Source organism: Toxotes jaculatrix, chromosome 10 (genome assembly GCF_017976425.1).
Source record: "Toxotes jaculatrix isolate fToxJac2 chromosome 10, fToxJac2.pri, whole genome shotgun sequence".
Taxonomy (NCBI): domain Eukaryota; kingdom Metazoa; phylum Chordata; class Actinopteri; family Toxotidae; genus Toxotes; species Toxotes jaculatrix.
Window position 1 is genome coordinate 8,704,709 of NC_054403.1, and position 23,835 is coordinate 8,728,543.

Below are 23,835 nucleotides of genomic sequence, written 5' to 3' on the forward strand. Positions count from 1 at the left end.
TTTGCCGCAGGATGAATAAAAATATCACAATGGGCAAGGTCTCTATAATTACTTGGATTCAATTAAGGGCCTTTTGAGCAGGTGGCTTAATAAGCTTTCAGCCTCCTCTTTCCACTGTGCAGCCTAATGAGTGTCAGTCAGAGTCAGGAGAAGATAATGCTCTTGGCCGTAGGGCCTTCCATTACTCTTTAGTCCTCACCTTCTACCATGAGGCCTCGGGCTATGTCTGTGACAGACATGTCTGACTGTTCACAAACTCATTCGCTCCACGGCACTCTGAGTGCACTTACATTGTTACGCATGTAATATGTGTTGTATAAACTGACACCTGAATAAAGCACTTGTGCTTTTTTTTCTTTTAATTGCCCCCGCCTGAGCACGTGAAAAATAGTCTGGGGAGAGGCATGGAAAGAGTGAAAAAGCGCTCAGGAGATATCCATCTGCTAATTTTAATACATATGTTTTTTAGTTCATATTTCTCGTACCCCAAAAACTGAGCAGGAAGTACTTTGATTTTTTTTTTTTTTACTTGAAGGCCCTGAAAACTTTCTCAATCAGCATCTTTCTACGAGTGATGGGATCACTTTTACATTCCAAAAGTAGAACAGTTTTGGTTTCACATAAGAGATTTCCAGATTTTTACATTTCTTTTATTTTTTACTCTGTGCTTTTTTTCACTGGTTTGAAATGGGCAGGCCTCATCTACAAAAAGCTGTCACATACGTCCATGCACCAAGGAGAATTTAGCAACTCTGGAATCAGAAACTGATGCAGGTTTGATGGTTGTCAGGTCGCTATCAAATCTGATCAGACCACAAAGAAGCAGGACTTTGAGTGTTACATTCTTCTTAAAAAAAGACTAAAGATGTGTCTGTTCATTTTAATTTTTTTTATTTGATATTTCAAATTTTAGCAACCTTTTTAGCAAGTGATTCCTTCAGTAAAATTAGCATCTACTTTTGAACCCTCATTGCAACTAACATGATGCTTTTGACCAAAGAGTGAATTTTCCTTTTTATGACTGTTGCATTTGAAAGATTTTTTTTTAAAAGGCATGAAGTATTCAGGGGAGGTTCTTGACCTACAGGTTTGGAACCACTAGTTTTCAGTAAAATTAAGTAAAATTACCAATGCAACAATATTAAAAAGGCCCAATTAAAATTCAAAGTCATGCCTTTAAAATCTTGCAAAATGTATCAAGAACCTATGAATACATCAGACTGTCAGGATAGTGGAATAAAAAAAAGCTGAATAAAATGGATATACTCCAGCAAAAATCCTGTTTAGACCCCTTTGGCCAAAATATGGTGAAAGGATTTTATTTTAATTAAAAAAAAAATCTACTCTGTTTACCAAGAAGAAGAAAATTAACTTTGATTTTTTTTTTTTTTTTTTGACTTTGATGTGAGTGCCTATGACATCAATCTGCTTCTCTCAAATGTCAAGAGGCAGTACTACAAAGCCCTCTGCCTTGATAAAATGTGCCATCTACACTGTAAATATGAAGTGCAGCTTGGAATTATGTTTCATTTCTTCTGCAATATTTGGATGAGATGCTTTGAATGCAGCCTGGATAACAGACAGACAGACAGACATGTTGCTGCTGTTAGGCTTTCTCAAGTTGAGGAGCTCAAGCAGGGGGTTCACTAAATGATCTATACTCTCTCTGCGTGTGTCAGTGTGTATGTGGGTGTGTGTGCGCATGTGTTGCATCCTGAGACTGTATCCCAGCGTGAGAAAATCAATGAGACCAGTGTAACAGGGACCAGTCCATCAGCATTTGCACACATGCACAAGCACAAGCACAAACACACTCGAACACTCATCTCCCCCACGCACATTCACTCATACATACACACACACATCTCGTTTGCTCACATACATACATAGAACATGCACACTTTCTTACACTTCTGCACACACACACACTGCCCGGCCTCTCTCCCCTCCACTCTCTCTGCACGCAGTCTAGAATATTGATGTGCTCTTTAAGAGCCCTCTTCTCTGTCTGTGTCACATTCCATCCATCTACTCACCATTTCTAACCACACCATCAGATAGAGTGAAAACAATTCACCACTAACTCTCCTTTCATACAGTGGTTTATACAATCATCGCATAGGCTCAGATGGCATTCCACAAGCTCCGCATTTCATCATCTTCGCATTATAATGAGGCAATATGCCGCTCTACTGTATGTCAGTTTGTATCACTTCATATCCTTAATATATCCGACGTTCCACGTTGAGTGAAATATTATTCCCAAACTCTGATGTACTTCATTAACGCAGGGAATCCACTGACAGAAAATTTCATCTCTGGGCACTTCTACTTTCATCTGCACCAGAGGAATTTCTATGTGCGTGTGTGTGTGTGTGTGTGTGTGTGTGTGTGTGTGTGTGTGTGTGTGTGTGGGAGTATTCACATGCTCATAGGCATGCATGTCTAATATAGATATAAAGAAAAGAGAAGGGAAAGATGGAGTGTTAGTGTGTGCACGTCAGCCCGAGGTTGATTATCATGGGGTGAGTGGCAATTAATGTAGCACTAATTAGAGGGGCTTTTATGTGTGGAGGACTAAGAAGGGCTCCTGGTGATCTCTTGAAACTGCAGGAGAGATAGCATGAAGAACATAAAACACAGCACACGCAGCTTGACAAGACACTAGCCTTACGCAGATGACACAACATGTCAATTAGTATCTAGCGCCGTGCTGCAGGCTGCCTCGTAAGGTAGATTAGAATTCTGCTGCTCCAGATCCTGGTTTCGGTGCTGAGCTAACAAACACAGAGCCTATCTTTATGGCATTGAAGCTGACGTAAAATCAACAACACTAAAAATACATGAACAAGAATACAAGAAGATTACTACCTTCCAATCATTCCACCGAGCTTGTTTCATCTCTCCCTACTGTGTCATCAGTTTATATCAAAACAAGCAGAAACTGATAGCTATCCTGCAATCAGGTGCCTCACCTATCTTTGTAGCAGTGAATCAAAAATAAAATCATTTACTCCGAAAGAAAAGAAGAACACTTTCCCTGCTTAGTTCTTTGTTTTACAGACAAAAGTCATGAAATTGGCTAATATGCTCTTTCTTGAAAAATTTCTTTTAGTGTCAGCACTGAGACATTCGAGATATTCCCTTTTATGTTGGATATCTCAAGGAGACTGGTATCCATCAATCACTCTTCTCTCCTCCCATCACTCACTCTTCTCTCTCCCTACCGTGTCATGTTTTTATCCTTTCCGCTCCCTGCAGCCTCCTCTCACCATCCTTCGCTGTGTAATCTAGGGGATTGTGTGGTCTCTTGGTGTGAGAGGTGATGGGTACAGCAGGATGAGCGTGATAATCTGCCACACTGGATTACAGCCTAATCTCTAATCTCTCTGGCCCTCCCCTGCCCGGGGACCACCTCCACCGTGCCAATTTTATTAATCTGAGCCCCCTGCATCAACGGCTTAGCTTTGCCCATTTTGATTTCCCAGCTTTCATCAAGCATATAAAAGCAATAGCAGTTGAAACAATGGATTGTTGTGACGCAACACTTGGAAGTGAATTCCATGACCCCTGCGTGCTCTATTGGAGGATTTAGCTACTGATGAGAGTGTTAATCTGCAGAATGTGAGGATTCATCAAGAACAGTTGCTTTAGGGATGTCCCAGGTTGCCTAAATTGCAGCGGGTTGCAGTTTGGCTCACACATTCTCCGTATAAGTGCTGAACATGGGCTCGAACAGCATCCAATGTAATATTCATCAGAGTCAGACTAAGCATGAAGGTTGCTGTGTCCTGCCTGACTTCATGACCTGGAACACTCACAATTAATGTCCCATATCATGGGGTTAAATTGGTGTTAGTAATTCCTCTGGCTAGTTGAAAGACAGCTGAATGGAGAAAGGCTATTCTAGTCACGTACTAGCTAAGAGGGAACATGATTAACCAATTACCTTGCCTTTCTAATAAATGAGTAATCAGTTCAAGGCTGATCTATGCACTGATGTCTCTCTACCGTATTCGAACATTTAAGTGTGTTACGTGTGCGAGTCAGGATTCTAATGCAGTAGAAAATGTTTGGAATTCGTATCAATAGATATATAGTGAGTCTCAGCATGTTCCAATCATATGGTATACAAATGCTTGTATTTACATTTGAAAAGGATTTTCTCGTCTTGCTTCTATTCTATTAACTGTGCTTCCATGAAATCCTGTGGCAAAAATGACTGAGAGTCCTGTCCTTGCTTTATATTTCATAAAATGAGCTGAAAGAGAAAAACAGCAAAACAGTGAGATGAATATTCTAAGGAAGGTATAGGAATGAGATTCATATATACCCCGTCTTCACGTGTATATTCGTGTATGTATTTGAGCTGACCTTTCTCTCTGTGTGCATGTATAGACTTGGCCCACACTACACGCCTACTTGTCGGCAATGTGAACAGACTAAATCATGTCTGGTATATTTTATGACCTTGAAAGGCAGACGTTTGACATCAAATGTTCACATACCACTGAGCCGCACATATTAAATATATGATATGGAGAGTAAACTATTACATACATGATATTAAATAAATAAAATCATTACCATAAGCAAAGCAAAAGAACTTCTTCCCACTGGTGAGTTCACACTTGCTCTATGCTCAAAAAATCCTTTCTCATGCTGCTGCAGTGCTTTGCTTGCAAGTGCATTACACCTTGGGTTCAAGTCCAGAGTTACAAGTGTGAACTTTCTATTGTAAAGTTATTTATTGACTTTATTGTAAATGCAGGACATTTAAAACACATATGTTGACTGGGATACTGTGTAGATGCAACAGAACTAGAGACATCATCTTTTTTATTCAACACATCCTCGTTCCTTGTCAAAGCCTGGAACCGACATTACCCACAATGCAACAGTTGGTTGGAGATTCATGTGTGTTTTCGCTTTTATGGTTAATGCAGCCACGAGCTGCTAGAATAAGGCAGAGATGAGGAGCAGGCTACAGAGGTCTGGCAATCACAAGTCTCTCTATCTCTACACCCCCAGATTTTTTTCATTTTCAAGCCTGTAGTCTTCAGCTCCAATCGACACTGCCTCGAGAAACATTATTTGCAGCAACTTATTTTTTGGTTTTGTGAAGCTCTCCTCACTTGTCTACAAGGAAGTTATGTGGCTCCAGAGGACTTTTTGTGTGCAGTAGTCCTCCCCAACATCTGTGAACACACTTTGATGCTTTGATATGTAAAATTGGTGGAGTTCCCCTTTAAGACTGAGAAAGATATGGCCTCAGATTTCAATAAAGCACAGACCATGTAAAAAAAAAAAAAAAAAGTGCAGCCCATGTCAAAATGTGATAAATTTCATATGTACAACAAATTGACTCATGTTCTGCCTGAAAACCAGGACCGGGCTAGTCTGGAGGGATACGTTTCCATGGTAACTTGGATCAGACTTATTTAGACCTTTATGAAATTGAATTTCCTGACAATAAGCCTGACTTACTGAAATAAAACTGGCTTAAATAATAATCTTTATGAAACACCCCTGGTTTAACTGCACATTTTCCCTATCGCTTGTTAAAATGTCATGAAAATGCAAAATAAAAGCAGCCCTGTTTAAATGAAGTGAAATACTTTAAGCCAGGGTTCATTCAATACATTTGAAATTTACTAAATTACAAATTGTTGTATTACATTTGTTTTGTTGTTACTGATGGGCAAATCCTGTCAATAGTTGAGTGCAGAACATCTGTTATTGTGGCGCAATACTGTGTGTGTGTATGAACCCACCTCTGTCACCAGCGTGTGTGTTTTCAGGGTTGAGTGTGTCCAGCAGGTGGATGGAGCTGGTAGGCCTGGTTTTGCTGCGGTCCTCCTGTTGATGGTCCGCCGAGCTCAGGCCGTTCTCATACAGCTGGCTCTCACCGTGCCGCAGATGCCAGGTCAGACCTAACAGGTGGACCGCTGCACGCACACACACACACACACACACACACAGACGCACACACAGACGCACAGTGACAGCCAAAGGGAGACGAAAAGCAGATAGAAAAGATCATTATTCAAGGCATGCAGAGGGGTGTCTCTGAATCTTCTTTAATGCCCATCTCTCAGTCAGTTTATGTGCTTATTAGTGCCCGGCAAGACAATGGACAATTAGAACACATGCACGCATAAACTCTCTCTCTCTCACACACACACACACACATCCAGTATGTGCACGTACACATGCGCACATGAACACCAAACGTGGCAGAGGTGGGCAATTAAGGCAGATCTTCAGAGCCTGAGCCCAGGGCTGGTATTAAAGCGCTAACACAGTCTTTTATGCATGACTAATGATGCTTTGAAAGCTGCTGCCGATTCACAATCCATATGGGCCTTTTAAACAACAAAGGGTATGGGAGGATGCTGGAGTCCCCCTCCCACTCATAAAACTGTTTACTAGGACAACAATCCAACATGCTGTTAAATAAAAACAACTAACACCTGCCCATTAAGGAAATTAATTAGTGTCTTGCAAGACTGTCAATAAAATGTTCAGTAAAACATTCACCTTGCTTTGACCAATCATCAGTTTCCATTCATGTGAGATTGTACTCCAGCACTGCTTTAGTTTTTTTTTTTTTTTAACTTTAAAGAATCTAAAAAGGTAATGTCTCTTTGCTGATAAGGAGAACAAAGCAAATGAAACAAATCATTGCGGGTTTTTTCTCCTCTGACACATCCGAACACATCAAACAAAAGCAAAGACTCAAATCACAAAGTTACTATGCGCTGGTGGCAGTTAGAGGATGGCTGCTGCATGCAGATCAAGGTAAGGAACTTCTAACGACTTCAAACATCTCCACTGTCTGTCTTCTGTCTGCTGATTGCCGACACCCAGAAAAAGCACTTGACACGCTCTTGCACAAAATGGCTGCTTAGAAAAACAGATCCACAATTATACAGCATGACCAGCACAATCACACAGGTACAGAATGCTCACACAAGTGCATTAGTGTACCTGCTATTTTCATGTATGCATGCATAGACACACCCACACGCCAACACGCTCTCCCACACTCGATCCCCAGCTGATGAGGAATGCCTAATTAAAACTCCAGATAGTTCAAAGCCATTTGCAGTCACTTTCCATTGCAGAAGCACGGAAAAAAAGGACTATTTTCTCTGAAAAATACAGTAAATCTGTGATGAGCTCTGAGAGTTGAAGCCAATTTGGTCCCATGCTCCACTCTGGCATCTATGGGGATCAGAAAATCATACATTTCAACATTTCAACTTCTGACTATCCCTAGCCACTGTTGGTTTAGCTTTCTACTCATGCACAATATGAGTTCTTCAAAGCAGAACACTGACGATTACTAGGGCCACGAGGGAGACGTTGTGCATCATTTAATTCAGACTAATTGAACTGTCAGCCTATGACGAGACCAGACACGGACACGTGCAGATTCTTCACATCAGTGCAAGTACGAGTCACTCATTTTAATTTTTTTTTCTTTCTTCACTGTAGTTTTCTTATTTTCATTTTGAAAGATGCAGTGTGGGGGATTTTCTCATTAACGCGTTGCTGTGAAATTAGTTGTGATGACTCATTCTGATGCTGAGGGAAAAAAAAAAGAAAAAGTATGACAAACAGTAACCCAAATGATCTGCCTTGTACATTCAATTTCATGGGTTTAGTTTCCAGCAAAATCCCTTCTGGTTGTCTGGTACTGTAAGTACTGCATCTTTAGCAGACAGGTGGGAAGAAAAAAAAAAACAAGCAGGTAGAGAGAAACTGGCAGAGAAACATACTGATGATAGTCAGAATCACATTTCATTTAACAATGACAGATTTAGAGACAATACAGCAGAGATTTGCTTTAAAATATGACCCATTATCAACTCTCCTCTATTAGAATTAAACATGAAATATAGTGTTGCACCTACAAATGTTGGTTTGTATGCATCATCTCTGTTTGTACTGCATTATATTATGCAGCGGAGTGGAACAACCTATCATAGTTTCATAAATTAGTCTGTAAGAGTGCTCAGTGAGGGATAACAAGTTATTCCCAAACTGATACATTTTGCATTTTCACCATTCAATCTCTTATGCTCATTCTCTCCTCACTTCCTCTCAACTGAATTGCTTTTCTTTCTCTCCTTGTACTCCGGTGCCCCCCACACCTCCGTTAGCCAAGTGTTACCCACTCTAGTAATGACTCTGCAGCGACAGTCCTCACAGGCTCTCCTATCGTCTCCTCTTCACCATTCCTTCCCTCCTCAAAAGCCCCTCAGACCCTACGCCTCCTGCTCCTGCTCATCAGCCTCTCTCTCGCTCGCCGTCTCTTGCACTCTCTTGTTTTATGGCTGTTGACCTTTTGCTAGAACACTTAGCATCTAGAGTCATAGAGTGCACACACGGACACACACACATACACTGAAGCGAGGGTGGATAAGGACCTGGGAACGTGATGAGGAGAGGATGGTGGTGGAGAGTTGGAGTTTGTGTGTGTGCTCTTGTATTTAGAGGACCTGATGTACTCACAGTAATCTTAAGACTCATGAGGACATGTTTGTTGTTATTCACTTGACCATGTTGATTCTGGGTATTTAAAAACTACTTTTGGAGCCACAGGCAAGGACAGGACTAGGGCTTTAATTTAGGTTTATATTTGGAGATACAGTAAAAGTGGGACTGATGTGGGATGACGGGGATTCTGCAGATCCATTCATTTGCTGCATTTGACTGAGAACTGGAGCATTTCCATGGTTTTGATGGGCATGAAACTCTCCTGCTTGAATCAGTGCAAAAGATGTGCGACGGCTGAAGGTTCATTCTTGACCTTAGAAACATGGTTTGACAAAATAATCCCAACTCAAGGTCGACTTACTAGCTTTTTTCTGATAGACAGATGGAGTTTGCTTTGTTGTCATGGAGATATGTTGTTGTCATAGGCTCCAGAAAAAGATCCTGAGTTTGTTTTGTCAGATGAGCAGCTGTGTTTGTATATATCTGGTCTGATAAAAGGCCCTGGGCCACATTGCATTTGATTTGTAATGTGCCTGTTGATACCACATAGACACATTACTCCAACCCATTTTGGCCAGAGTCCCAGTGACTAACCAGTATTTCTACACTGGATTACTATCCTACCTCAAATTTACTGTATTCCAGGTTTTGGCAATTTGATTCAAATTGATTTTGTTTAACTAATAAAACTAATTTTGACATAAAACTACATAAGACAAGGCCAAAAGATTAGGTAAAAATGCTGGCACCATCTTCAGTCGTGTCAGTTTTTTTAATTTAGCTTCAATAGTGCATACTGCCAAATGAAGAAACAATGTGGAACATTCTGGCCCTTAGGGACCCCTGATGTCTGGGGCATTTGCACAATTTGCCCAGAGGGCAATCCTGCTTCGCTCCAAATAGCATCTAAGTAAAGAACAAGTTTAAGATTCTGTTGTGTGCACTGCTTATGGTGAGCAGAGACTGAAGCTTATGCTTAATAAAAACCTCCAAAGTGAAAAGCAATTGTTTTAACATTTTGGAAAATATGTCTACTCACTTTCTGGGCAGGAGTTAGATGAGAAGATTGATACTGCTCTCATGTCTGCATTGTAAATATGAAGCTACGGCCAGCAGCTGGTTAGCTTAACATGTCAAAGTGTTATAATTAATTTTCTGTTACATTCAGGGTTAAAGTTAGATCGATTCAAACACAGGATTTTGTTCCCAATTTCAACAACAAAATGTTCTGAATTTGCTACAGCTCTGATTCTTCCCACTGACTGGCTTCTTTTTCCCCATAGCAATGGCAGCTGAGGCTCATGGGTGTTTAGTATTTAGAGCCATCTGCTATGCCAAAATGATAGAAATGGCATGATTTCCCAGAATCGACGCTGAAATGATTAAACCTGATGGTGGTAACATAAACATATAGTAGGAGGATATCATCTAATTACCAAGGAAATTTTGTTTGTTGTTTCATTTTTCTCTTCTCTTTAATCTTTCTTTGTCAGGTGTTCAGGTGATTGTATAGAGATGGACAAGAAATTAGAAGAGAAAGACCAACAATGGTCTTCCAGTGAAATCCAACTGTGGACGCTACAGTTAACAGCATACGACTTGAGCTGTGTTTCCACGTTAAGGAACATTTAGGACATCACTGACAGAAAAATATAAAATGAGAAGGTACTGTAGTAAAACGTACCTCAGCAGTCACAGGTTCCCCCCAGCTTCTTAACACTACTGCTTACAGGATTTGATACATTTTTCATCGTATGTGTGGACACATACATACACACTCACACAGACACACACTTAGACACAGCATGCAGTCAGTTATGCAAGCAGCATGTGCTCAGCATGAACCTTCACTCTCACTCTCTTTTTCCCCTGTCTGTCTATCCATCTCTTGCTCAGCGTCCATCTTTCTCTCTCGCTCTCTTACAAAAAACGGACATAACCGTCACACATTAGAGAGAGTGACTCCGAGTGAGTCCAGTCATTATAACGCGAGCGGCAGCAGCAGAACAGTGGCGACAGCGAGCAGCAGTGCAGCGAGCTAACAGGCCGAGGCCCTCGCGCACATGAACCATTGATCAGTGTGACAGTGAGATGACTGCCAGAGGTAATAGGATGGCTCTGCTGTGAGGGGTTTCTGTACTGTAGCCTCGCTGTCAGCTACCCCGTCGAGATGTGCGTGGAGGATGTGGCAGGCTGAAGAGAACAGTGCTGGGTGTAGGGACGAGAGTAGAGAGTTCAGTAGTAAGAGAAAGAGGCGCTTGATATGTATGTTTTCAGGTTCACTTAAAATACCATGATTACCATGGAGAGAAAAAAGACAACGGAAGAATCCAAGCTGCTGGGAATTTGTGCATAAAGTTAGCAAGGCTGCTGAGATAACAACTGCTTTCCTACAGCTGCTGTACATTAACAGCTGGAATGCAAAGCTGTATGGATGGCATATCTTCATTGTGACTGTAATAAATGGCAACTCCGAACCACTAAATTCTCTCCCATCTTTCCAGACAGCCAGGTTTTAAAAGCAGGCTATTTGAGCTGGTAGAAAGAATAATGCTAGCTTGCAGTTGCTGCTGCAGTTGTTACTATTGTTGTTGTCAGGCATGTGTGTGTCTCCAGATTAGATAGAAATGATTGTGGGCTCCAGTGATGATTAGATTTCACACTTGTGGTGGGAGAAAGAGTAGGAGATAGAGAGAGAAAATTGTGTGTGTGTGTGTGTGTGTGTGTGTGTGTGTGTGTGTGTGTGTGTGTGTATTCCTGTTTAATGCCTGTGTTACACTACATGCAGTTATCTGGTGTTTGTAACAGTCCTGAGCTGGGCTGCTGGACACAATGGGTGAGATTGACGGTGAATATACTGTCTTATCGATAACCATTACAGCCAAGGTAGCACTGCAGTCAGTTAAAAATGATTTATCAATACTCTCGCACAAGCGGAAACACACCCAGGCCTGATTGCCAAGTTCTTTTCGCTCATACACATAGAGCTAACCGCCAACTATATTCCATCTGACAACCAAAGACTACAGCTGGCTTTGCCTTGCAGCAAACACTTTCAAGAGCATCAGTCATTCGATTTAGTGTGTAGTTTAGCATGTACAGTAAAAGCAATTGCTCATCCAAGTTCTGCATGGCTGTGTCAGCCTGTAGCTAAGCCAAAACTTCTGAGGGATGGGAGAAAGAAAGGCAGAGAGAGAAGGAAGGGCAGAGGGAGATAAAAGACAGAGGGAGAGGGGGAGAGGGGAGTCAGAAAGGAGGAGAGACAAATGGGGAAAACAAGTGTGAAGGAGAGTGAAGGAGAGGGACTTCAGAGCCAATAAAACAAATCTATGTCTAAGTCAACGTTAGAGTAGTCTCTGAGAGCCTAAGGGTTCCCCTGCCCTCCCCCCTTTTCGCCTGTCGGCCCTTACTCCACTCTGACAGACAAGAGGTGCTAAAGTGTTTTTCTTACTCCCCTCCACCAAGCCCTTGAAAGCTACTAATACCACTGTCATGACTGTTTAAGTGTGTATGTTTGCGTGCAAGAGTGTGCGTCTGCTGACATTTGCTTGTGTGCAAGTGTGTGAGCAGCAGCGTAGCCTAGTGCGCAATTTCTTGACTGGTATAAACCTCAGGACTCATCATCGGTGTGACCTTGCTAATCTGGGATGGGAAGTCCTGTTTGGATAAAGGGATAAAATGACGGAAAGAGGGATAAAGGGAGAGCGGAGGTGGTGACACACTTCTCAAGTCTTGAATGATGGGATTTGCTGTATATCCTGGTGTTTATTTACCAGTAAAACTCCCTGTCACTGTCATCTAGTTAGTCACGGCAGCGACAGCACACCAAGTCCAACAGATCACAGCTTTCTGCTTCACGCATTTCTCCGTTGTTCTTTCATTTCTAATCACGCCCCCTCTCTCTTTCTGTCAGAGTCCCCCACTCTCTCTGTCTATCTCCCACTCACTGTCTTACTGATCTGGCCCCTTTCTGAAAGCTGAGTCATGTTACAACAGACAGAATAGTGTTAAATGAGAAGGGGAATCGGCGCCATGTTAGATTTCCCTCCGGCAGCCACCATCTACCACCACTGAGAGCTAAAACACTGCAGACTCACAACTGCCGCTCGCAGTCACATACAGCTCAATCCCTGCATGCTTGTGTGTGTTAGCGCGTGGGTGTGTGACCGCATGAGTGCCTGCGCAAGTGTCATAGAGAGGATGATAAAGAAAAAACTGTGTGAATGTGAGTTACAGTGCATGCCTGTGTGCATGTGCGTGAGCGTGTTCTTGCCCGGTGAACTATTCGAGCTATTGAGGCTATTTTATTGCAGCCTCTCTGACCTTCTGAAGACATTTTACCAAAGGGCTCTCTCACCATTCAGAGCTTTCTGACCAGAGTCTGTCTAACCATTTAAAGCAATTTTACCAAAGGCTTCTGTAGCTGTTAGGGCAGTTTTAGCAAAGGCCAGCGGGTTTCTTAGAGCTGCGTTAGACGACCAAAATAGAGGGTCGAAAACAAAGAGAAACTGGACCAATCAATACAGACCCCAATGAGGCATGAAGCAGCTGGCTGAAAGAAACTGGGGTGAGGACTGCACACACACACACACACACACACACACAATCGCAAAATCACGCACACACCTGTACATGTACACGCTAACACACACACACATTTGGACTCAGATACACCAGTATGTCGGGCTCATGTTTTTACCGATTTCCACCAGAGAGAAAAAAATAAGTAAAAAAAATAAAAATAACAATGTTTTGTGAAGGAGCAGAACAGTTTAAACCAATTTTCACCTTAAATTTCTGTTCCCATGCTACAAGACCACAAGACCACTGAACACCACAGTTTGCAGTAAACAAGCTCAGAAAATGCTTCCATTAGTAGAAGAAGAAGAGGAAAATCTGGAGAATAACACAAACATGTTGAGCACCAGAGTCATTCTAAATTTGTAAACAACAAAGAAAATAAAACACCAACAAAACTGTAAAACATTACATCGCAAATGGTAATTTTTAATATGAAACCAGTATATTTGCATCATTGACTTTTAAAAAAACTGGTGTAACAGTTGAAGTAAACATTAATAAACTAGCTGATTCTTTCTTCCTGTTTTTGAAAAACAGAAGCTAAAAATAATAAGCTTTTATACACATATACACACACACACTCTAAAACGCACAAATTCAAAAACAGACACGCATAATGACTCAAAGTGTGAGCTCTAATTATTCAACAGATTAAAAATATCTGTTGAGACAAAGATGATAAAGCCTATACACAGTACAGAACACAGCAGCATTGCTGTACGGTGATTGAGTCATTGTGTGTGACAGTGTTTGTGTGCCCAACTGAACTGTGCTGAGCAAGAACACTCCTAATAGAAAGGGTTCTAGTTCCCAGGCCCTACTGGAAACAAGTTGTAGCAGCCAATCTTACCCACTCAGCATTGCTGAGTAGATAATTGGTTGCCAGTTGCCCTCCTTGACAGAGCTGCACAATGAAGGGGAGCGCAGCTGATCCCAGACAAACAGGCGACCACCTGTTCAAAAAACTTCCCTTTGGGAGAAGGTAACATTTCATTAGGACCAGGCCAACTCAGCACCTCAACAGCTTCATTCAGACAGCCGTCACCGGAACGCAGCCGACCCTCTGACTTTACCTCTGTACACAATCTCTGGCCTCCCGCCCACCACCTGCTATCACAACAGACTGCAATCCCCACTACTCTGTCTCTTCACTCCAGGTTATTGTTACTATACAGTGATGCAATTCGCTAATGAATCATATTTACCATTACCGACTGCTGACTGTTTTGTATTCCTCATTTTGTCTGCACTCGTTTTCTATACCACCTACCTATAGCTCCAGGAACTGATGTGACTCAGTGTTCAGTTCTTAAGGCATTTTTTTCCCCCCACTCAGTACAACCACCTCAAAGTACAGTACAATATGCTGTGCAATGGCCTGCACATCGTGCTGCCTGAATGCATGCAGGGAACAGTTCAGGGTGAATGAAAGTAGCAGATCTTCAGCAGAGTGAATCAGCACATTTGAGCTTTTTTTCCCCCAATTTAGACATGGACTATCTTTTTTATTTTGGGCATGTCTTTTGCTTCCACATGGATTTGTTCAAAGTCTTTTTATATTGTTACACTGGAAAATTAGGCCAAGGAGCTTTTCACTCTGTCATTACTTTGCCCACAGTTACTGAATTGGGAAATTACTTGTACGGAAAATTAGTTTTTATAAAAATATGTAGCAAAATGCTGTCAGTTTCTGATGTAACTATTGTTTTTTCACATGGGTTTTGTGACAAGTTACATATTATTTAATATGTATTTCATTTATTTAGATTAAATGATGACTTTGTTAATGCCAATGTGCTGTCTTTAGAGGTTAAAAATAAAATTTTAAGTTCATGAATTAAATGTGTTAAAAAGTATTTTTAAAAAGATGTATTTTCCTTTAGTTCATGGAAATCGTATCAGAGTGAGTGTTCTGTACTTTTCTTGGTTTTTGTAAACAGCGACAGAGTGAGCGCTCTTTTCGTTAATATCCTAACTCGCATCTTTGCCGCTCAGCTCCGCTCCCTTACTTCAGTCAACAAGTTAAGTCAGTAACACAGAGACATGCTAATAAAGTTGCTTAAAGTGGTTGCACACGCTTCAGCCTGGGAACACTACAGTCTGTAAGTATGGTGTGTGTGTGTAGTTTTCTAAGTGGTATGTTTATCGTGTTGTTAGCATTTTATGTTAGCAGCTACCATACGAACTAGCTAACGCGTATAATTTAGGAGTTTGTTTGCTAGCCCCATTATACTTTGCGTAGTGTACTGTGGTTTAAGTTATTATTTAAGATACTTATTTGTGTTGCTTTTCTGTTGTATTTCAGTTTTACACGAATGAGAGTGTGTGTTTGTGACTTAAGTAACGCCTCGTGTGATGTTATGGTTTTGAGTTTGAGTTTAACAGAGATTTTCTTGTAGCAATGCTAATTGGTGCCTTCAGTTTTTCCGTAGCTGGTTCGGACAAGAAGAAGTCAGGGAGAGGTTCAGATGACAGGTTGGCAGACAGACAGACAGCAGGAAAACTCCCATCCTTTTTATTCTACTTTAAATGGCCAGAAAACGTTTGCCTGTGAGTATTATTTTTGTTTCGATGTTGTAACACCGCATTTAGAGAATGTTTTGTTTATTAACAGAGTTTACAGTATAAAATACATTCGCTAATCCGTGCATGCTAACCGCTAGCATCGCTATACAATTTCCCATATAAGTTAGCATTAAGCTAGCGGACTTTTTTTCTATGAATCTAAACATGCTACTTTATGTTTGTATGAGAATGTATTTAGATAAAACGATACGATGACACATATTTGTATGTTTATTTAGTTTTATAGTGATTCCTGAGTAAAGTTTGAAAAGAAACCTCAGCTTCTTTCTCTGCCGAGCTGGTGTAACAGGCTAGAGGACGCCAAACACACGCAAGCAGGGGCAGAATAGTAAAAAGGCAGACTCTTCCAACGGTCGACAATCTTCCATTCTGTGAGTAGAAAGAAAAAGCAAGCCATCATCATTACACAGAGCAAATAAGAGGTGGATTTTGAATAACTACAAACAAGATCACAAATTTCCAGCTGCTCACGAACCAGCAAACTGTCTGTAGCCAGCTCCCTCGCTTTGAAAGCACGAGCTAAAGCTGAAGCCACACGTGCAGAGCTAGCATTAGCTAAAGAGGCAGAGATGCTAAAACAACAAGCTATACTACAAGCTAGTTTGCATGAACTGAGAACGGAAAAGGCAGCAGCAGCTGCACAGGCTGAAGCTGAGCTGCTAGAAGCAGCTGCTGAAGAATATGAGCAGGGGGACCCACTTCAGCTAAGTAAAAACATGCTGCCTTAGAAACCAGATGAAATACACAATGTGAGCACTACAGTGCAAAATCCTGTTCAATATCCAGGTCACCTCTCCTATCAGAGTGTAATAACCACCAGCTCATTAAATGCAGTCACAACTTCACCTCCCAATGCAAAGTCATCCACAAGTTCACATCCACCAGTGCGCCAGCCTACCATGGACAGCGGTGAAGCACAGAACTACAGGAATCAGGGTGCTACGCCATTGAGTGAAATCAGTGACTATGAGTTTTTTGAGTTAACGTCACTACACTTGCACCGAGGAGAAACCACTGGTCGCTCACATGATGTCACTAACACTACAATTCGACATTAAAGGGGAGGGACCAACGTACAACCTGAAGACATGTTCAGGGGTGTTCGAGACTGCAGGAAGACATGTCAGCAATTTCATTGTGGAATCACTAGATGGCAGCACACAAATTCCCTTGCCTACTTTGATTAAATGTGACATGCTACCAGATGAGAGGTCTGAAATACCATCGTCAGAGGTAGCCAGACACTATCCTCATCTTGAGCACCTGGCGGACAAAATCCCACCGTTGGACCCAGATGCATCCATCCTCCTCCTCCTCGGGCGAGATTTGATCCAGGTGCACAAAGTAAGAGAACAATGTAATGGACCTCACAGCGCTCCGTTTGCCCAGCGGCTGGACCTTGGGTGGGCGATCATCGGTGACGTTTGCCTGGGAAGAGCGCACAGAACAACCAATGTCTCTGTCTTCAGAACCAGTGTGTTGGTGAGTGGGCGTCACTCTATTCTCAGCCCATGCACCAGCAGCTTAGTTGTAAAAGAAAAGATTGACAGCTTGGAGCCCCCCCCACAGCTTCCCAAGCGTCTCTGCAGCCAGCCTCAACAATGACAGCTTGGGCAGTAATGTGTTTCAAAGAACACATCATGATGATAAGGTTGGGATGTCCATTGAAGATGAGCTGTTCCTGGACCTCATGGACAGAGAGGTGTACATGGATGAAGCTAACTGCTGGGTAGCACCCCTGCCTTTCAGGCCCCGTTTACCCAACAACAGACAGCACGCCATCAACCGCCTCATGTCCTTGCGCCGCATGCTGGAGAAGAAACACACCATGAAGGAACACGTCTTCAAATTCATGCAAGCCATGTTCAACTCAGACCAAGCGGAGCCTGCTCCAGTGCTAATGCCACACCAAGAATGCTGGTATTTACCAATCTTCGGTGTCTATCACCCTCAGAAAAAAGACCAGATCCGTGTGGTTTTTGTCCTCTGCCAGCACTGAAGGAAGAACAGTGGAGACTATGGAATGACTCACTGTGTGAACTTGAACAACTTAAGATCGACAGACCATATATACCTGTTTCTCTGTGCTCCACAAGATACAGAGAACTCTGTGTCTTTTCTGACGCTTCTACTGTGGCCATATCAGCAGTGGCATACCTGAAAACAGCAGACGCAGAGGGAATAACTCATATCGGGTTCGTCATGGGCAAATCGAAGCTGGCTCCACATCCTCCACACGCCATCCCACGCTTAGAACTTTGTGCGGCTGTCTTGGCCACCGAATTGGCAGACTTAATCACTGATGAACTGGACATAGACATCCACAAGGTCACATTCTACACAGACAGTCGGATTGTTTTGGGCTACATTCACAACACAAGCAGAAGATTCTATGTATATATAGCCAACAGAGTTGCCCACATGAGAAGGTCCACAAGCCCTGAACAGTGGCACTTCGTCAGCCCAGAGCACAACCCTGCAGACCACGGGACCCGCTCAGTGCCAGCCATTATGTTGAAAGAAACCAACTGTTTTAAAGGTCCATCTTTCTTGTCCAGAGACTCCTGTCCCCCCCCAGAGACATTTGAGCTGATAGAACCTGATGCAGACGTAGATATATGCGCACAGCAGGTCACAGCTTTCGCAACCAAATCCTTTGAAGGTGAGCTTAGTTCACACCGATTTGAACGCTTCTCCAGCTGGAAGATAATCAATGCATTGAGAAGATTTACCGCTGTCCGTGGTCCTGTTCGTCTCTTCCGTTCTGATCGAGGAACAAACTTTGTGGGGGCGTGCAAGGAGTTAAGAATGAACTCTGAAGACCCTGAGCTGGCAACTTACCTTCAGGATCAAGGCAGCAGGTGGATCTTTAACCCTCCCCACTCCTCACACATGGGTGGAGTGTGGGAGCGGATGATAGGAGTTGCTCGCAGAATATTGGATGCACTGCTGCTTAAGGCAAAAACACCCCACCTGACTCATGAGGTTCTGGTTACGTTCATGTCTGAAGTCATGGTCATTATAAATGCCAGACCTCTGGTTCCTTTGTCTTCTGATCCAGATGCGCCCACTGTCCTGTCACCTGCCATGACGAAAGTGGCATGAGGAGAAGCCGAACCTGACTGAAGGAGAAGATGCCATTCCTAGCAAAGACTCTAGTCCGCAAAGTAGATGTTAAAGTAGTCAGACATGGTATTCAGAAGATGCCTTGTAAGGGTGCGCGTGGTGAGGGCAGTACAGCCAATGACAACTACTTTCAGTGATTCAAGTAGCAATGTTAGTCAGGCTATCACCAAGCTCATACACAAGGCCAGAGTGCACACGAAAAGCCTGAACAGCAAGATAGATGCTCCGACACAAGCAAGACTGGTAATCATCAGAAATGTTCAACACGACGTGTTTACTGAAGAGGTGAAATGTCTTTCCAGGGGTGATGTCATCTCCAAGTCTAGTCATTTGAGAAAACTGAACCCAATTGTGGATGCAGATGGCCTGCTGAGAGTTGGAGGGCGCATCTCTTTGGCAGACATTCCCTGGGAAGAGAAACACCCGATCATTGTCCCCAAGAAACACCATGTAGCTACTTTATTGGTGAGGCATTACCATGAACAGGTGGCGCATCAGGGGAGGCACCTGACAGAAGGTGCTGTACGTTCTGCTGGTCTGTGGCTGATTGGAGGCAAAAGGCTGGTGTCAAACATCATACAGAAATGTGTAATCTGTAACAAGCTAAGAGGAAGAATGGAAGAACAAAAAATGTCGAACTTACCTGCTGAACGACTCGAACAAGGTCCTCCATTCACAAATGTAGGAGTTGATGTGTTTGGCCCATGGATCATCAGCACAAGACGAACCCGAGGTGGCATTGCAGAGAACAAGCGCTGGGCAGTTATCTTTACCTGCCTAGTTACAAGAGCAGTGCATATTGAAGTGCTTGAATCACTGTCCTCCTCACGCTTTGTAAATGCATTGAGAAGATTTACCGCTGTCCGTGGTCCTGTTCGTCTCTTCCGTTCTGATCGAGGAACAAACTTTGTGGGGGCGTGCAAGGAGTTAAGAATGAACTCTGAAGACCCTGAGCTGGCAACTTACCTTCAGGATCAAGGCAGCAGGTGGATCTTTAACCCTGCACTACTGCTTAAGGCAAAAACACCCCACCTGACTCATGAGGTTCTGGTTACGTTCATGTCTGAAGTCATGGTCATTATAAATGCCAGACCTCTGGTTCCTGTGTCTTCTGATCCAGATGCGCCCACTGTCCTGTCACCTGCCATGCTCTTGACACAGAAAGCTGAGCCAGTGTTGCCACCACCAGGAGAGTATGACCTCAAAGACCTCTACAGGAAGCAGTGGAAGCAAGTCCAAGCTATGGCTGATGTATTCTGGAAACGCTGGCGTCAAGAGTTCCTGGTGTCACTTCAACCAAGGCAAAAGTGGCATGAGGAGAAGCCGAACCTGACTGAAGGAGATGTCGTGCTTTTTAAAGATGCACAAGTCAAAAGAAATGAGTGGCCTGTAGGAGTGGTGGTGAACGCCATTCCTAGCAAAGACTCTAAAGTCCGCAAAGTAGATGTTAAAGTAGTCAGACATGGTATTCAGGAGATGCCTTGTAAGGGTGCGCGTGGTGAGGGCAGTACAGCCAATGACAACTACTTTCAGTGATTCAAGTAGCAATGTTCGTAATAGTCAGTACTATCAGTCCTGACAGGCAGTTGGTAAGAGGGATTGGCCTTGACTTTGATAATGATGGCCTTAGCTAAAGCTATTTTTCATGCTTTCTCAGCCCTGTACCAAAGAACGTTTCTTTGTTCAAGTTTCTGTGTTTGCTGTGTTTGCCGTTAAACAGAGAAGAGTGATGAGAGCCTGGAGCACTGATGCTGAAGAAGGATGGTATATTACCAGCCTGAGACCAAGCCAGGCCATCATCTCTTATGCCTGACAAAAGTTCCATCATGCGCCTCAGTCAGAGATGTCCACCAGAGGTTGTGCCGGCCAGGAATGCTATTTTGCCATCGCCTGAGTAAGGAATCTTACTTTTTACAGTGTTGTCTCCAGGACAAAACAATTAAATCTGATACAGGATTCATTGTCTGTATGTATGAGTAGCTGTCACCAAGACAATTCCTTTACTACTGCTGCATTTGTTGAATAATTCTGGTAATGTATCAAAGTTTTTCACATTTTACATTATGTCTAAAGTGGACATACCATCACATTAAGACTTTTTCGAAAAGTGCATACTGCTTTGCCTACATTCGCAATTAACTCTACACGCCTCCGCTCTGTTCCCCAGTGTTTACAGCTTAACAGCTTTGTCACTCGATTTGGCAACTTTTCGGAGCCCTTTAGCACTTTTATATCAAAAACAAGCTTTAGCAACAAATCTAGCAACTTTTTGAGCAAGCATCAGCTCCTTTTTTTTTTTTTTCAGGTACTTTCATCAGCTACGGCTCTCCAGTTCACATAGCAGCTGCTAGATATGCAAGTTGAGAGCCAGTATGTCTGAAACATAAATGAGCTGCATTTGTGTGAGCCAGTATGATGAACTACTGAGCGCCGGATCACAATAGCTCCCCTCCGTCACCCCCTCACATTCTCAAACTTGAAGTGCTTTCTTAGCTGTATTGACAAGTAATTAAATCTAAATGTTTTATTTTTTTCTCCCCTCTTTTCTGCTGTCTAAAATTGCTTCTTGTGCTTCTGGTTGCATTTGGGTCTCAAAAATAGAACCATCAGCATGGGGGGGCGTTGTTTCTGTTTACTGAGTTCAGTTTACTTTCTATGTTTTTTCCCCCTTCTTGTGTTTAATGGTCTGATCAGCCAGTATATATGTGTCCCCCTGGTCTAATTTTGTTAGGTCAGTTAGAGTTTAAGACTTGTTTTGTTACCAAAACAAGTCTTTTGTTACCAAACTATTTTTTTTTTTAATAAACCTGTGCCTTCTTGTCCTTTGACTGCTTGGCCCCTAACAGTCACCTTTAAGCAGATTAAAATACCATGATGACATGTAGCAAGCAACCCACCTCTCCTCTGACAGAAGCATGCTTCCCCATCCTTTTCTGTCTCTCTTTTCCATCCCGAGGTTCCCTGCTAACCAGCTAACTTTAACTTTGATGTCACTGAAAAGCAATATTGATGCAGTTAGCTAGACACACGTTTGGTTTAGTCAAGTCAAACCTTGTTGCAGGCCATTTGCATCCTATTGAGGATGACTCAGTTACCTATTTACATTTTCAGCTGATGTTTATTTATTACATCAATTACTTCAGAGCAAACAAAAGTACTACACATAGGTCTTTCGAGGGTCATCTGCAGTTTTGAGGCACTAATAGTGTTCTAGAAAAAAAAAGCTTTCAATTCAAATTTTGAATTTGTTAAATTCTTTAAATCGCATTGCTGTCACATCTTTTCTTAGTTGTGAGCCAATCTCTTCCTTCATAGTCTTTTAAAGTCTTTTTCACATCAAAGACATTTTAAATATTATTACACCTTTTTGTGTCGTCCTCACAATGTGCTTAATGATGAATGGCGTGTTCATCCATCACTGTCAATATCAAATAGGTGCTCTCTGTTTGGCTCACATCAGCACGGCAATAGTGACAGCAGGCTGCAGCAAACATGGCAACACTAGTGTTTACACCCTAACCTCTTACTGTCAGAATGTGATAGCAGATGCAGCAGCTGAAGGAGTGAAAAACGGTTACGTTTCCAAAAGTGTTACGTCTGTGCCGTCTGTGGTCACACATTTTCTCTCTCACAAAAATAATGCAACAGCAGTCTTTAGTCTATTTGACATTATTTGACAATGCTAATTTTATTGTAGCCATTCTTTTTAGCATTTCGGTTTTTAATCTTTCTGTCTGCATGCTGTGGTTTATTGTTTGTTAGAGTTAGACAAGGCTTAATGTCTTCAATGTTCCTGTTTTTAAGGGCACGACAGGAAATTGAGGGCTAACATAATAAAAACAAACAAACAAACAAACAAAGGAGTCCAGGCTAATATTGATGCCCCAATGTCTCCACCTTATAGTCTGAACACCTGTACGAAACATGCATGACTTACAACATATTGTTGTTAAATGTAAATGTGTGTCAGAGTAAATGTGCTCTTGGTGTAATGTATGGTATGCATAATGTGCTCCTCAGCTCCCAGTTGTAATTTGTATGTTTGTGAATCTTGTTTGCCAGGGTGTCAACAACATAGAATAGAAGAGGCACTTAATTCATGATAAGCAGTAATCAGCTTGGCACTTTGAGACAGACAAGGCCGGCTAGGACGTTTGGAGGAGAAATCCAGATCAAGAGGGAGCGACTTACTGAAAGAACTCTTTATTTAGTTCAAGCCACCAGGCGCAGTTTGAAATTTGGTAAGTAGGGCTGCTACTGACCATTATTTTCATAAATGACTGATTGCTCTGTAGATTATTTTTTTTGGATTATTGAGCCCAAGGTGACATTTTCAAAATTGCTAAACATTTTCTGGTTCCAGCTTCTAAAATGGGTTTGCTGTTTTGCTTTATAATCTTTTTAAACTGGCTGGGCTGTTTGTTGGAGAAAACAAGACATTTGAAGGCATCGCCTCAGGCTGTGTCAAACCAAATCATGAAAATAATCTGTTGATTTATTGATAATTGAAGTAAACATTAATTGTAGTTCTAATAAACACACTAGTTTAATTTTTTTATTTGGGTTCAGCTGGAGACTGTACAGAGTTTGACCCCTGTGATTAATGGCTATCTTTTAAAGCAGATGCCTTGAATTGCCATCAAACTGTGAAAGTAGATTTACTGAAAGAAAAAGCATGAAAGTAATGAACTTAAAGGCACTAACGAGTCATTTGGCTCTTTATGGAACCACCAGGTCCCCTGAAGCATCACATACTGCACAACAGAACTATAAAGAAGATCTTAGCTTCAAGTGTGCACTGTCTGTGTCTCTGTGTGTGTGCAAGTGACTGAAATGTGATTTGGAGGTGATTATTTGATTGCAGGGTGCTGCTGACTTGCTCATTTCACTTGCATCAGAAGCTTCTCCCTGTTGCCATAGAGATGATTATCTTTCATAACTGACACATCCCACCCTCTCCTCATATTTGATTCAACAACTGAGGATTGTAACTGTTTAAAACAGCAAGACATTCATTAATGCAGAAAATACTCTAAT

At 42.2% G+C, this 23,835-nt stretch overlaps 1 protein-coding gene across 1 annotated transcript in view; it reads right to left on the reverse strand.

Annotated features, from left to right (window-relative positions):
* tenm1 (teneurin transmembrane protein 1) overlaps positions 1-23,835 on the reverse strand; it is a 171,588-nt gene that overhangs the window by 81,718 nt on the left and 66,035 nt on the right. Inside the window, exon 6 of the mRNA XM_041047755.1 lies at positions 5,775-5,948. Coding sequence (XP_040903689.1) covers positions 5,775-5,948 — 174 coding nt within the window. The remainder of the gene's footprint in view (positions 1-5,774; positions 5,949-23,835) is intronic.